The 13,592-nt window shown below is 49.7% G+C and overlaps 5 protein-coding genes across 5 annotated transcripts; 3 read left to right on the forward strand and 2 right to left on the reverse strand.

Moving 5' to 3' along the window:
- Nucleotides 1-55: 55 nt before the first annotated feature.
- Nucleotides 56-2,671, reverse strand: MIND_01308400 (Peptide transporter PTR2A; the record flags this gene model as incomplete). The annotated part of the gene is made up of 16 exons (XM_037369543.1): nucleotides 56-213; nucleotides 267-418; nucleotides 469-563; nucleotides 614-663; nucleotides 712-784; nucleotides 835-971; nucleotides 1,016-1,364; nucleotides 1,414-1,479; nucleotides 1,528-1,664; nucleotides 1,716-1,790; nucleotides 1,836-1,954; nucleotides 2,000-2,127; nucleotides 2,175-2,198; nucleotides 2,252-2,286; nucleotides 2,345-2,558; nucleotides 2,615-2,671. The coding sequence occupies 16 exons, from the start codon at nucleotides 2,669-2,671 to the stop codon at nucleotides 56-58; spliced, it is 1,869 nt and encodes a 622-aa protein (XP_037214041.1).
- A 207-nt stretch (nucleotides 2,672-2,878) lies between these two features.
- On the forward strand, nucleotides 2,879-6,079 carry MIND_01308500 (Aldo-ket-red domain-containing protein; the record flags this gene model as incomplete). Its single annotated transcript, XM_037369544.1, has 10 exons — nucleotides 2,879-2,947; nucleotides 2,994-3,029; nucleotides 3,078-3,212; nucleotides 3,261-3,674; nucleotides 3,721-3,951; nucleotides 4,005-4,123; nucleotides 4,171-4,190; nucleotides 4,361-4,372; nucleotides 4,423-4,703; nucleotides 4,748-6,079. The coding sequence occupies 10 exons, from the start codon at nucleotides 2,879-2,881 to the stop codon at nucleotides 6,077-6,079; spliced, it is 2,649 nt and encodes an 882-aa protein (XP_037214042.1).
- A 732-nt stretch (nucleotides 6,080-6,811) lies between these two features.
- On the forward strand, nucleotides 6,812-7,637 carry MIND_01308600 (uncharacterized protein; the record flags this gene model as incomplete). Its single annotated transcript, XM_037369545.1, has 7 exons — nucleotides 6,812-6,904; nucleotides 6,960-7,028; nucleotides 7,082-7,104; nucleotides 7,155-7,287; nucleotides 7,335-7,370; nucleotides 7,427-7,506; nucleotides 7,556-7,637. The coding sequence occupies 7 exons, from the start codon at nucleotides 6,812-6,814 to the stop codon at nucleotides 7,635-7,637; spliced, it is 516 nt and encodes a 171-aa protein (XP_037214043.1).
- Nucleotides 7,638-9,217: 1,580 nt separating this feature from the next.
- MIND_01308700 (uncharacterized protein) lies at nucleotides 9,218-10,452 on the reverse strand (the record flags this gene model as incomplete). The annotated part of the gene is made up of 5 exons (XM_037369546.1): nucleotides 9,218-9,236; nucleotides 9,284-9,672; nucleotides 9,720-10,061; nucleotides 10,110-10,196; nucleotides 10,246-10,452. 5 exons carry the CDS (start codon nucleotides 10,450-10,452, stop codon nucleotides 9,218-9,220), a joined length of 1,044 nt encoding a protein of 347 aa, XP_037214044.1.
- Nucleotides 10,453-10,747: 295 nt separating this feature from the next.
- On the forward strand, nucleotides 10,748-12,322 carry MIND_01308800 (uncharacterized protein; the record flags this gene model as incomplete). Its single annotated transcript, XM_037369547.1, has 2 exons — nucleotides 10,748-11,131; nucleotides 11,180-12,322. The coding sequence occupies 2 exons, from the start codon at nucleotides 10,748-10,750 to the stop codon at nucleotides 12,320-12,322; spliced, it is 1,527 nt and encodes a 508-aa protein (XP_037214045.1).
- Between the last annotated feature and the right edge of the window lie 1,270 nt (nucleotides 12,323-13,592).

The raw sequence follows: 13,592 nt of genomic DNA on the forward strand, positions 1-13,592 counted from the left end.
CATAGTCAACATCGTATTCTGGTTACAGTGAAATAGTACATTACTACAAGAAACATTAATGTTTTGCATCTACATGGCCCTCGGCAAGGTTATTCAGTTCATCCTCCTTTGCATCGAGATTGCGAACAGAGAACCATAGAGCGACGGCAGTGACAGCAGCCAAAACTGCCATGACACCATAGTTCCACACCAAGAGCGGATCGGCAGATAGTGCTGGATACAGTTTATCAGCACAGACGGCACACAAAAACACAGTCGTTACGCACAAACGAAGGCCTCCCCGATAGCTGAAGCGAGGGCACTCATGAACAAGAAGACACTCATGACCAGCGAGCGCATGTTCTTGGGCGCCTTGGTGAATGCATATTCTAAACCAGTGATTGAGGCAAATATCTCCGATAAGGCGATGAGAACATAGCTGAATAGGGCGGGTCAGTTGGCTGAAAGAGTTTAGGGGACAAAACTGACGAGCCAGTTTGAATCCACACGTTTAGTGGAGCAGGAATGTTGTCTCCGGTGACTGGGTCAGCACAGGTGGAAGCTTGTTTACCGCATGGGTTCCTCTAAAATGTCCGTTGGGTATGAAGACTGAGGCGTAAGAAGGGGTACTGACCTTGTAGATATAGGCTTGCACGACACATGCCCAAATCATGGCCGCCGATCCTAAAACTGGTCAAGCACTTTTCTTTAAGTCTGGACAACCATACTTACCAGTAACGAATCCAGCGGTGATTTTCTTTAGTTGAGTGAAATTGATGCCCCAACGACGAAGGGCTGGGTAGATCTAGAAAAACAGTCGGCTTAGTCACTGTCTTTTAGAAAGAGGCAGCATACAATGCGATCGCAGACTGGAATCAAGATGATAAGGGCGAAGGGATCCAAGTTTGACAGCACATCGTTCGGCACAGAACCGACGACCATCGTGGCGGCTTGCGAGGTCAAGTTGTTGTTTAATTGATTATATGTGAGCCCTGTCTTGCCGTTAATTTTGAATCAAGCATTAGTTGGGACATACAGTAAATGGGGAACCAGCAAAACACAGCACAGGCCGATAGACCACGTTTGACTTCATCAACCCATTGATCATCGAAGGTCATCCACGAGGGCTTTTCTCCTTCGCGCTTCTCAACAACACTAGGTTTAGCGTTCTCCCAAAAGTCTGGCGCACGAAGGTTGCGAATGGTAGCGATCGGGTTGAGGCTCCAGCGGCCACGAGCCGCATAGCGCCAGAGGCGCAGTGCTGTGCCAAGAACAGAGCCCGTTGGCGGAGAATGTGCGTAGCGGTTTCGTCCAATATAAAGAACGATGGGGCAAAGCAGAAAGACAACCGTGGGTAGCGTGTATGCAAGCCAGAAACCGACATACTGTTGAATTCATAAGACAGGCTTAGGCCAGAGAAAGAGATAAACGCACACGCTCAGAGTAGGTCATTCCAATTTGACCGACTAGTGCGCCAATGTTGATGAATAGGTAGAAATACTATGAAAGATGAATTGAATGAATAAAGGAGGACAAAAGAAACTGTACCATGTAGACTCTCGAGATGGTGAGAGCCGGATCAACAATGACCCTCTCGCCGTTTGATTCAGTACGAATGAAGAGTTTGGTGCGTTTGTATTGTTCGGCCACCAAAGGTGAAATATTGGCCTTGAATAATCCGGTACCTTCATTTCGGCTTCAGCTCAGGGACTCTTTGCGCAAGACGAGCGACACACCAAAACCCATAACCAGCAATGCGATGATGAAAGCAGCGACTGCTCCATGTTGATGATCAATGACTCCAGGCAGCCCTGATACAAGTGAGCGTTCGGGAGGGGGAAAAGAAAAAAACCGACCAGCGACAATCAAGATGATGTGTCCTATCAACGCAATGACGACCGCGACGCAGACCGTCTTGTAGCGACCCCAGTAGGTATCCGCGATGTATGCACCCAGGAGCGGGGTCACATAGCACCTAAGTGACATCAGAGAAAATTTTATCGAGGCAGGGGGCGCGAACCAGAATTGATAGAAAGTTGTCAACCCAGTTGACGCTCGCTGGCCCATACCGAGGGCTCCAGACGTGTCATGGGCCCCGCCAGCTCCAGTTCGACTATTTTTGGGCAGGTCTTGCTGGATGAAGTTGGTCTGGAAGGGTTATGATGTGTCGCTCCACCTATGCGTGAATGACTCACGAAGACGACGCTGGATCCGTAGAACTAAGAATGCTATGAGATGGTGTGGTTGTTGGAGGACAATTGAAATGACGCACAGAAAACCGCTCCGCCAGCTCCACGATAGCGATTACTATTTATAAACTAAGCATTAGCGAAGAAGAAGCAGAAAAAGAGAAGGAAAAACGTACAGTATGCATTCCATGGAATATGGTCAGGCACTCGTCTGAGTGTCGCTCGCTCCTCTTCGGTCGGAAAAATGAGGCCGTCGTGAATGCCGTCTGGTTCATGCTCATTCTCGTGTGCGACTGAGCCGGGTCCTTTCTTTTCGATATCAGAGTAGGAGTCACGTTTCTCGATAGCAGCGACATCGCTCATCGCAGCTAGAGGCACGCTTCCGTCAGTCTGTAAGCCGGCCATGTTTGTTGAGATAGCTAGGCGGACGAGGGAGGAAAGCGGACCCGGATTACACAGTGCTTATAAAGGAACCTGGGAAGTCGATTTGGAGTCGGCAGCATGTGGTGCGTGAGCTATTTGTGGCTTGACAAGAGAACCATGGCCGTCATTGGTTTCCCGGTAGTAATTTTGGAGCGGCCGTGGATTCCAAAAAGCATTACTGGGTAGTGGCTGGATTGACCTCGGCACGCGATTGGTGAAAGTGAAGGTCGAGAACAGGTTGCTTCTGATCACGCGCCGTCAACGACTCAACTCTTTCCAACCCCACCATGACGAGCAACCCGACCGCAACCTATACGCGTTTGGGCAACAGCGGCCTTCGTGTCTCCGTCCCTATCGTAGGCGCTCATCGTCGATTGTGGCAGATGGCAAATATGTCGCCAGGTTGGATGCATGAGCTTTGGCCTATCTCAACAGCGGGTGAGAATAGCTTGACATCAGCCCAGTCTTTTGGATTAACTGTATCAGAAATGGGTCCTCGATGAGGAACCTGCCATAGAAGTGCTCAAAGCAGCTTGGGACAATGGCCTATCAACATACGATACGGCCAACATGTACTCGAACGGCGAATCTGAGCGTATTCTTGGCAAATTCATCAAGAAGGTCAGTTTCGTCGCATACCAGTGAACTACTCAATAAACAAGATCCCAGCACAGCATTCCTCGCTCTAAAATTCTCATCTTCACCAAAGTTCACCATCTCGTCGTAGAACATGACCCCATGTTATACGGGTTTCAGCATCCTGAGCTACGGGAGACACGAGACTACGTTAATCAGGACGGCCTTTCGCGGGCCGCTATCTTCAACGCTGTTGAAGCCTCCCTTGAACGTCTTGACACACCATATATTGATTTACTGCAAATTCACCGTTTCGATCCACGCGTACCGGTCGAAGAAACCATGCGTGCTCTTCATGATCTCGTGCAGAGCGGTAAAGTGCGCTACATTGGCGCCAGCTCGATGAAGACCTGGCGGTTTCAAGAAATGAACAACATTGCTGAGAAGAATGGGTGGACGAAATTTGTCAGTATGCAGAACGAGTTTTCGCTCCTGCAGCGCGAAGAGGTGCGATATATCCATTTTACGAATAGACTTCTGAATTTCCCATCAGGAACGAGAGATGATTCCCTACTGCAAAGCGAAGGGCATTGGCCTAATTCCATACTCAACCTTTGCTGCTGGAAATCTTTCTCGGCCTCTGGGACATTCCTCGACACGGTCTGAAAGTGCTAAAGGAACGATATTCGAGGCCAAGTTTACTCCAGCGGACGAGATGATCATTGGCCGTGTCGAAGAGCTCGCAAAAAAGAAAGGCTGCACTATGTCACAGATTGCATTCGCGGTGAGTATTGATGTAAACAGCCTATGTAGCTCTGAAAAGTTATACCAAACAAGTGGGCATTGCGAACCGTGGATTCTCCCATCGTTGGCTTGTCCTCGGTGCAACGAGTCGAAGAAATTGCGAGCAGACCAGTTGAATTGACAGATGAAGAGTCGAAATACTTGACCGAGCCGTGAGTTTGTATCATCTCAATACGATCCCCAGCTGATAGTGGTCTAGATATGCACCAAAAGCCGATCGTGGATATGCGTAGACTGAAAACCATAGCACATTCATATCATTATGTAGTTCTAAGTTGAGGAAAGAAACCATAATAAGCGGCCATTCTATCTCTTACTCAGTTACTGAGGGAATCAGATTGTGACTTGCTTGCACCACGACGACCATGTTCGTCTCTCAACTCCCACAGCTCCCATCATAGGTGCGCGTTACACTCCCAGTATGCCCGTTGGATTTTACCAAATCCATTAGTAGCGCGCACCATGTCCGAACCCAAAGTTGACACAGAATCCATGGCCTCTCAGGTCTTCGGCATTCCTGAGCTATTGCTTCTCATTCTCTCCTTCCTGGCTCAGGATGGGAAGGGAACCATCTCATCCGTGGACACGTCCTCTCTCAGCTGTCTTGCACGCGTTTCCCGCAACATTTCGCAAGCAGCGTTGGATGTTTTATGGCGCACAATGTATCGACCTGACGCGATTGTCAATCTACTCCCAGATGACGCATACCATATAGCTGAAGTTAATGGTGAGGTGGGTTGTCTTCCGCTGCTGTTATACGGCTCAAAATGATCCAGTATGAACTTACTCGACCGTTGACCGAAGATGATTTCATGGTCTTCGACAAATACGCATCGCGCGTGCACTATGTCGAGTTCAGCAACTCCAGCGCAAAGCTTAGACGTGGCTGCGAGCTCTTCCCGTATATCAAGGATTTCCGATATCCACTCTTCCCCCTTTTGAAAGAGTTTCGCTGGGAAGTCTCGGTGTACAATGGCTCAATCGGTGCCTTCTACCTGATCTGTCCAGATACTCCAGTTCCCAGCCAAGAACTCACTCTTCTAATGTGGTCTGAGATCGAGCATACCTCGGGCCAGTCACTAGTCATGAAGGAAACCATCGACTCGTTCAACAACCCAGCACTTCCGTGGCTACCTGATGTGGAGAGAATGAACCTCCGTACACTCGAGTTTCTTCCTGGCATTCGAAATGCCATCCGGCGATTAACGAAACTCCAGCATATCTCATTCGACCTTCGCGCCGACCCTCAATTATTCGAGCGGCTCTCAACACTTCCCTATCTCAAATCACTCGATACTCGCCATCTTCCACATAATTCCGTCTCCCTATTGTCTCCAAATACTGCAAGTTTTGCTTTACTAGAGTCGATTCGTGTGTCAGGCGAAGTTGAAGCGCTGTCTTCCTGTCTTCTCAGGATTGCCTCCCCCAACCTCCACACAGTTCGACTTGTCCCCCATCGGGACGATTCCTTCGTTCCTACTTCGCTCTTCCAGTCTTTGGTTCCATCGTCAGTTCCTCAGCGCACAACAAGTATGACGCGTTTCACCTTCACCTCTCCTCACGGACGCGACAAGGTCGCCCTGAAACTCGTCATCGCTTCATTGTCTCCCCTCTATGCTTGCCGCAATTTAGAGGTATTTCGTGTCGATGTGGATCCCGGAGAACTCGTTGTTACTGAATATGATGTTCACGCAATGGCCACCGCCTGGCCGCGGCTCGTCGACATCCTTATTGCCCCTCCTCGCTTATCCGCTCAACAAGGGCACCAATTGCCACTATATTGCCTCTGGGACTTTGCAGTATGGTGTCCCCGCATCGAGCATCTGGCCATCGAGGTTAATGCTGATGTCTTTGTGGCGTTTGTCCCTCCCAACGATGGCCGGCTTCCGAGCATCGACCGACCACAGATGACTGATTTGGTTTTGTTTTGTGCGCCTTGCGGCGACCCGGATGTTGTTGCGTCCTTCATCAAGCTGGCGTTTCCCAACGTAAGCGCAAGGGCATTTCAGGCATATGGGACTATACATCGGCCGGAAGATGTAACACGATGGGCTCAAGTGACGGCTGAGCTGCCTACGGGAGACAAGACTTCGTTTGTCGTGCCCTAAAGTATGATCTGACCGTTGAGACGGTTGTTCTACGTACTTCGCTTCAATGGTAGATATTAGTAGTGCAATTTTTAACCACCGTTAAAAGCAATATCAAGTGGGTGATGGCACGTGACTATAAGATTCCCTTCTTCGTGTCGGTTCGTCGTCGTCGACGTTCATCAAGCTTACTTCCCTGGTGAAGTGTCGGTGTTTGGGACTTTGGGCAGCTCCGAACACTTGATTTTAAATTTAAATTACAGAGGCAGATGACCACATGCAGCATCTAACGGGAAGGAGTTCAACTTACAGTAAAGTCTTGCGAGTCTTTTCAATTATGTTGCTAATATACTGACCTCTCACAGACACTCTCTGTGCCGACGACCTGTGCCGACACTTTCCGTGACAATGGGCGCAATTGCCTGAAGCGGAATACGTTGCAACTCCAACTTGAAGATCGCTTCCTTTATCCCACCACGTTCTTCCGACCAATATGGCGAGAAATGCTCCTTCCACTCATGCATCTCCGCTTCCCTCTGAGCCCGTGCTTGCTCGCCCTGGCTACTCTCCCTTCATCTTATTTCTGGTACACTCGCCGTGTAATGTTTGCACCCTTACTAACCTCGCCATGCCAGACGCTGTGTCACATGAGCCCTGCAGATGTTCTCTGGGTAGCGCAGTCTTATTGGGACTGTGACTGGGCGGAGAAATATCTTGGATTCGACTCGAGCGTGTATCGCAAAACTCGCCAAAATGTCGTTCCAGTCCTCCCAGACCCACTCGCCGATTGGCCAATTCGAGGCATTCCACGCTAAGACCAGCTTTGGCGTGAACACGAGATGCGAGGTGCGTGGCATTTATGCCGCCTAGCAATATTTTCGACCCGCCAACGCGCTTGTAGGTTTGCAAAAATGCAACTAACAACCCGTCGATTTGGGGGCCCATCTCACTGGTGATCTGTGAACGTCGGGTGCGTGCGCCTAGTAAATCTCTGGCGATTGAGTGTCGCTAAAACTAGTCTAGGGCTGTCAGGCGCGCGTCCCTGAGTGCGTTGCTCAATTGCCCACTAACATGGCGCTCGACTAACTCCACTCAGCCGTTTACCAGGTTTTTCGTCGGTTCCTGTAGATGAACTTTCCCGTCTCGCCTTCACGCCCTTTTTCCTCCGCGACCATAGGGCATGGTACCGCCTCTCCGATGACAAATGGTCGTTTGAAGCAATGCAATTAGTATGGGTTCTCCTTCCTCTAAGCTTTTCTAATGCATACCTTTGTAGGGTTTGCCCCATATCCGCCAAGTTAATTGCGACACAGTCAGTCGTTTATCATAATATTATCCATCTCTTCACTAACCGCGTTTCAACCGTAGGCGGCGCCGTCCGCGTATGACCAATGGAGAGAGCAGTATCTGGTGGCGCGTGAGGCTTCGACAGAACGAAACTGGAAAATGTGGGTGGATATCTTGGTTGTCAGTCGTCGCTGACACGTTCGTTGGCAGTGCTCAAGAGTTTTGTCAGGCAGAGTTCAACCGCAAAGATGATCCATTTGCGCTGCACTGGCAAACCGATGTTAGGACCTAGTATCTTCCGATGTCTCTTTCTCTGTTTCTGTCCGTAGATTCGTCGCATCATCTGGGTGACATCTTGTTGAATTCCACTTTTAGCCTGTAAGAGCGCTGGAAACAATGAGAGATGTGCTTATCTAGCCGGCGAAGTACCAACAAGTCCACGTAATGTCAGTCACATCCCGAGAGAACGCCGTGACAATTCGGTAAACGATATAAGCGGACTGGCAGACTCGGACACCATGTACATTACTATTAGCCAATTCACCACCCCATGATACAAGTATTGATACTTGAGAACGATAGCACCTAATATAAGTTTACAAGGTCCCCAATGGATTGCTGGACTGAATAATTCGACGAAACACTGGGAAAGCATAAGAAACTGTGACCAACTCGGAACCAAGCCTCGACTCACCGCAACTCGATATAGGCAAGACGGCTTGGCTGATCAGAAATCGACGTCACTCGAATCCTGTTAGACGCGAGGAAGGTGGTGTTCCCCATCCCGAAGGACCAAGTCTCGCGGTGCTCAGCTCCCCAAGTGACACCATTGAAATCTGAGAGCAGAGGCCAGCAGCAATGCAGTCATCGACGTCCAATGACTAACGAATAGACCTCAGGTCCGATCGACTCTGCATGCAGCTATCCAGAGTAGGTTTGAGGCTGTCGAAGCGCCGTCGTGGGAGAATGTTTTCCGAGTCGAGTCTAAAGATGTGTGTTAGAGGTTGAATGATCGACATGCAAAAGCGTACTGTAACCAGACGAAGAAAAAGCGGCTAGGCTGATCAGAGATCGGCGTCACTCGAATCCTGTTTAGACGCGAGGAAGGTGGTGTTCCCCATCCCGAAGGACCAAGTCTCGCGGTGCTCAGCTCCCCAAGTGACACCATTGAAATCTGAGAGCAGAGGCCAGCAGCAATGCAGTCATCGACGTCCAATGACTAACGAATAGACCTCAGGTCCGATCGACTCTGCATGCAGCTATCCATGGGAGGTTTGTTGTTGTAGGTTGAAAGCGATCTTGCAAAGTGGCAACGTCTTGAGCCAAGGTCACGGTCTGCACAATTCACTGAGAGACTCAAACAATAAGAGGAGAAGAAGACAGTGTGAAGATCTTGACCTGGATGGCGCAGAGAAATTTGAGGAAAGCTAGATTGTCTCACTGAGCACTAGCATATAGGCAGTCGTTCAGCTCGAGCCTCGTAGGTCTGACGATGAGAAAGCACTAGAACGTTGAAGAGGCATCTACAGGCCTGGATGCTTTATGCAGCCATGTGGTTGATGAGCGAAGGCGGACGGCCAATGGTTGTAGTCGAGAAGAAAGGAAGGGTTGCGATGTCACATGGAGTCACTTCGCTATTTGTCTGGCGGATATACTTGCACAGCATAAAAGGACTCAGACAAGCCATTGGAGCACTCGAAACACTTTAGAGGAAGTGGAAATACACAATCTGTAGATTTGGATCTCCCGGACTATTCTCCAACTTGTGAATGAGGACATTCACACACGCATGGAACACAGTTGAATTCCAGTGGAGGACTTATAAAATTTGCAATCAAATTGAGATCGACGCCCAGCCTCTAGATTAACTACTTATGTCTTCTCTTTCCACCTGCAACACCAATGAACAGCCGATATAGCAAAGAGAACGGGACTCACATATCCTCGAACCATTTCCAAAGCACGGTAAACATCAATCCTTGCAACCCATTTGCTAGAATTCGAGTCTTGAGTCCACGACCAAACAGTCCAATCAGCCCATCAACCGCAATAACCGCCTTCGCAGCATCGATATACCCGATGCGGGTTTCGTTGACCTGGCGGTACGTTTTCACGACGCGAAGCGAGTTGGAGACGGTATCGGATGTCACGGAGGCGCAGAACCCAATAAACGCGCGTCGAAGCAGCTTTTGGAGGACCGTGTGGGCGGCAGGCAGATTTGCCTCAAGGAAGTTGAGCGTGCCGAACCATGGATAGTGACCGGCAAAAGTTGCAGCAGCGGTGGCAAAGGCGCCATAGAACAGTGAGACAAGACCATATCGTTTAACCTGTGATGTGGTAAGAAGAAGGCTGAACCGAGCAAAGGATGCCGCACCCTCTCGCGCAGAATTCGCATACCAGGCTTTCCTTGTGTTTGCAGTGTGGTTTTGACGGTGTCTATTGGTGTGAGGAGCATTCTAAGTGCCGCAGCGGTGAGAGAGGCGAAGATAGTCTTGATTAGAGATGGTAGCGTCTTCATGACGGTGTTTGAGTCGAGCAAGGCGAGAATGCCAGCGTTAGCAGCGGTGTCGAAGAAGCGGGATGCCGGGCCTTGGATCAGGGCCGCAGAAAGTCCCTGGTAGTATCGTGTCCAGCCTCCGTCGGCGTATAACGTTGAGATGGCCTGCGACATGGAAGTACCATAACGGTACTGATAGTTCATGACCGTTCGTAGCGGCTAGAAGCTTGTCTAGATGGTTTCATATGACGGAACAGGACCGCATACCATGAGGGTGAGAACTTGGATAACCATGGCCGCAGCACCACTCAACCCTCCTCCAAGTGCGGTCTTGAAGGCCTTCCTCCAATCAAACTGGTTTCGCGAGTCAAATTTGAGAGAGAGGTATGGATGAATCTCCTACGTCTATATCGTCTGCGTCGATGAATGCTTTGACAGCAAAAGATAAGACAACGGCGCTGAAAATAGCCAAAAGAATGTAAGCAACAGTCTGCCACAAGCTACGGGGTTCAGGACCCTTCGGTGGCTCTGAGTCTGTCCGGGGAAGGAGCGGTTGCGTCTCCGTAGCATGCTCTGGATCGTCGGGCTTCACTGGGGAAGTGTCCGCCATCGTGGTGGTGAGAGGAACGCGCAAACGCGCATTCAGATGACGATAGCAAGTTTGTCAGCCAATGAGCGTGACAGCCAAAATATTCCGTGTGTGTTTCTTTTCGACCTCTTTCAATCAGGAGCCTTAAATTCGCCCCGCTGAATCGGTGCCTGATGAAAAGAGAAAAACGGATGCATATAATGAGGCCAGCCAAATTTTGGCAGCTCAAGATCGGCAGTTGCTTCGGAAACACGAACCTTGACAATATAAGGACGTGGCTTCGGACACACACCCACTAATTTCTTCGCCCCCGCCGATGTCTTTAGAGGCGCTTTCCGATGCTCTGAAGCATCTTACTCTCGACCTTCCGGAATCCATCCCCACTGAACTCTGGTTGAACATCATCCAATTCTTCGACCGCCCAACGCTCGCATCCTTTTCCAGAACATCCAAACACTTCCGTGTTTTGTGCCATCCAGCACTATTCCAGCATCTAGTCATTAAAGTGCGCAGGACCAAGCACGCTCGGGGTCTCATACGACTGCAACACAAGCTTGCCTGCTACGAATCCTCGTCTATCGCACCACTTGTTCAAGCCATATCGATATTTGGCAGTGCCAACAATAGAACAAACGAAGTCGATGTGGTTTTCGGGTCATTAGCTAGCTTTCCTCAACTTCGGACGCTCTTAATTCGCTATGTGCGTTTGCGACCCTCCAGCATCATAAAGATGGCCCACATTTCGAAGACGTTGGAAAAGCTTTCACTTTCACTCATCTCGTGTGTATTGGATCCCGGCGTCCTTAATATCACAGACATCCTCGATCTCAATATGTTGACGCTCAGGACCGACTACAGCGTCGAATCACTTAGTGCTCATACTTGGACCCACCTTTTGTCTCCAACTACTCTATGCCGGCTCGACATTGCTCTGCCACAAACTACTCAGTCTTTCATCAACGAGCTTGTTGTAGCGCATGCTGTGTTTCCTCAGGTTGAATTTCTCCGACTGGATTGTGATGGATTATTGGCGTCACCTTCAAGTTCCCTTGTCGGGATGACAAGACTTTGTGAAGCATTTCCTGCCCTCCGAGCTTTCAGCATAATTCCGCCACTACCGGATATGTTTGCACCCCAACCCCGCAGAGCCAATTGGTCATCGCACTTGACGTTAGCAGCCAATGCACTTCCTCTCTTATCATCTTTCCATGGACCTTCCGATCTCTTTGCTACAAGTGTCTACACACAACGACCCATATTCCAGCTAAAGCTTTTCACCAACACGGCAGAATTTCCCGACCTAACTCCCATAGCTGGGCGTTTAACGACTCTCGAAATGAACATTGCCCTTCCGTTCAACGAGCTGATCGAAACCCTGGATCGACACTCGTTTGCCGCATTGCGCGCTTTCCGATTGTCGATTGCCCATTATCAAGAATCCCCTCGACCGGGACTATTCGTCGAACCAGCCGCTATCATTGAAGCCTTGAACCGGACCACTCTCCCTCTAGCGCTGGAGATCTTCTTCGTGGAAATGAAAATTTCTGTCCGACCCCGAGCACGGGTCGTCGCCCTTCTGCCTGTGCCTAGCGCTGTGCGGCGGCTGGGACAGCGGCATGATTCATTGAGGCACATTGTTCTGATATCGAGCCTGCATTCATTCTCAGATAGGGACATGCAGGAGAACTTCCGGGTCCATCGATGGAAACGCGCATCGGTTGGGCAAGTCGAGATCCAGGACATTTCACATAGTCGCCATTGGGATAGCCATTCTAGCAGAATCGGATGGAAGAGACGAACAGAGGTGCCGAGTCCGACGGAGGAAACCCAAGAGCAGTTGAATGCCGAGTGGTTTGGACTGACAAAAGGATTTGGTGGCGTGGATTTCTAGTTGGCCCATGTGTTTCTTGCCGGTGTCGAGCCTGTGTGTGTTGCTGTGGGCAAATTATTTCGATTCAAAGATTTACTGTATCGGCCTGAACCATTGATTTTACTATGCGCAACACGCACATAAAGACTCAGAGATAAATCCGCCACACCTCGATACGTAATTTGTGCTACACTAAAGGCTCTGTAAACGAGGAGCGTCGGCAAGGACATTGTCAAGGCACTCGTTGTTAAGTTGGTTTGAGTGTGCCTGTACGCATCGCGGAACTATTATCCACTTCCAACCCTCGGCCAGGAATCTTGATGGGTATCCCGAGAGCGAATGATTTATTTCCCGAATTTCGTCTGGATGTTGGGCGGAGGTGATATCGATATCTGAGTCAATGCGTTTCACGTGATCGTGAAGCTTGATCCAAAGTTTTTGCTTTCCGACTCTCAACAGTGTCAACACTTTCAGGCTTGCTCTATTTCTTGAGTGTTCATGATGTCTCGAAACATATCCATGGACACAACTGGCTACGTACTGTACCCTAGTTCCGAGTCCCTTGACAAACCCCGAGTGGTGACCTCGTGAAAATAGTCGGCTTGAAATTAGATGAACAGCGGAACCAATGTCCGCAGCCTTTTGTTGTCAGTGGCCATCCAGGGACTGCAACTGGCCCTGTTGAAGGTACGAGGACTACTTACTCCAAGAGGTTGTTCATGCGATTGTTCCTAGGCTATTTGTGGGCACAGCTGGTGGTCCCTCGTTCAAGTGTCCTTTGTCGACAAGCCCGGGAGTGCCTTGTGATTGTTTTCTGATTTATCCTGCCCATTGGATTGAGCCTGTCGTCGAGGACTCGGAAATGAACGAGAAGGCCGGTGGAGACCAGGATTCGTGGCCTTGAGGGACTTGCGACAGATTGGAGAAGGCACGGGTAGCCATCGTTTAGTAAGTAGTCCTGCATGCTCCTCCATTCAGAACCTTAGATGTTACCAGAGATTAGATTTCACTTCTCCTCCTACCCACAGTCAGGAGCGATGCACGGATCGGCGGGGATATAGACAATCCAGACCTCGTCAGCTCCGCCAAACGGAGACATCACGCCATTTTTTTGCTGCAATGCACTTTTGTCCGGACTATCTTGCCAGTGTCAGAGGTTGATCACGGAGAGCTGTTTGACGCTCATATCATTTCACCAAATAAGCCACGGTGAGTACAATTCGACTGATAGTCTGATATACTCTCAGGCAACTCATTTGGTAGACGACAACCACAATGCTACTCGTTATCG

This window comes from Mycena indigotica (assembly GCF_014461135.1).
Source record: "Mycena indigotica strain 171206Taipei chromosome Unknown Mind.scaff0014, whole genome shotgun sequence".
Classification (NCBI taxonomy): Eukaryota; Fungi; Basidiomycota; class Agaricomycetes; order Agaricales; family Mycenaceae; genus Mycena; species Mycena indigotica.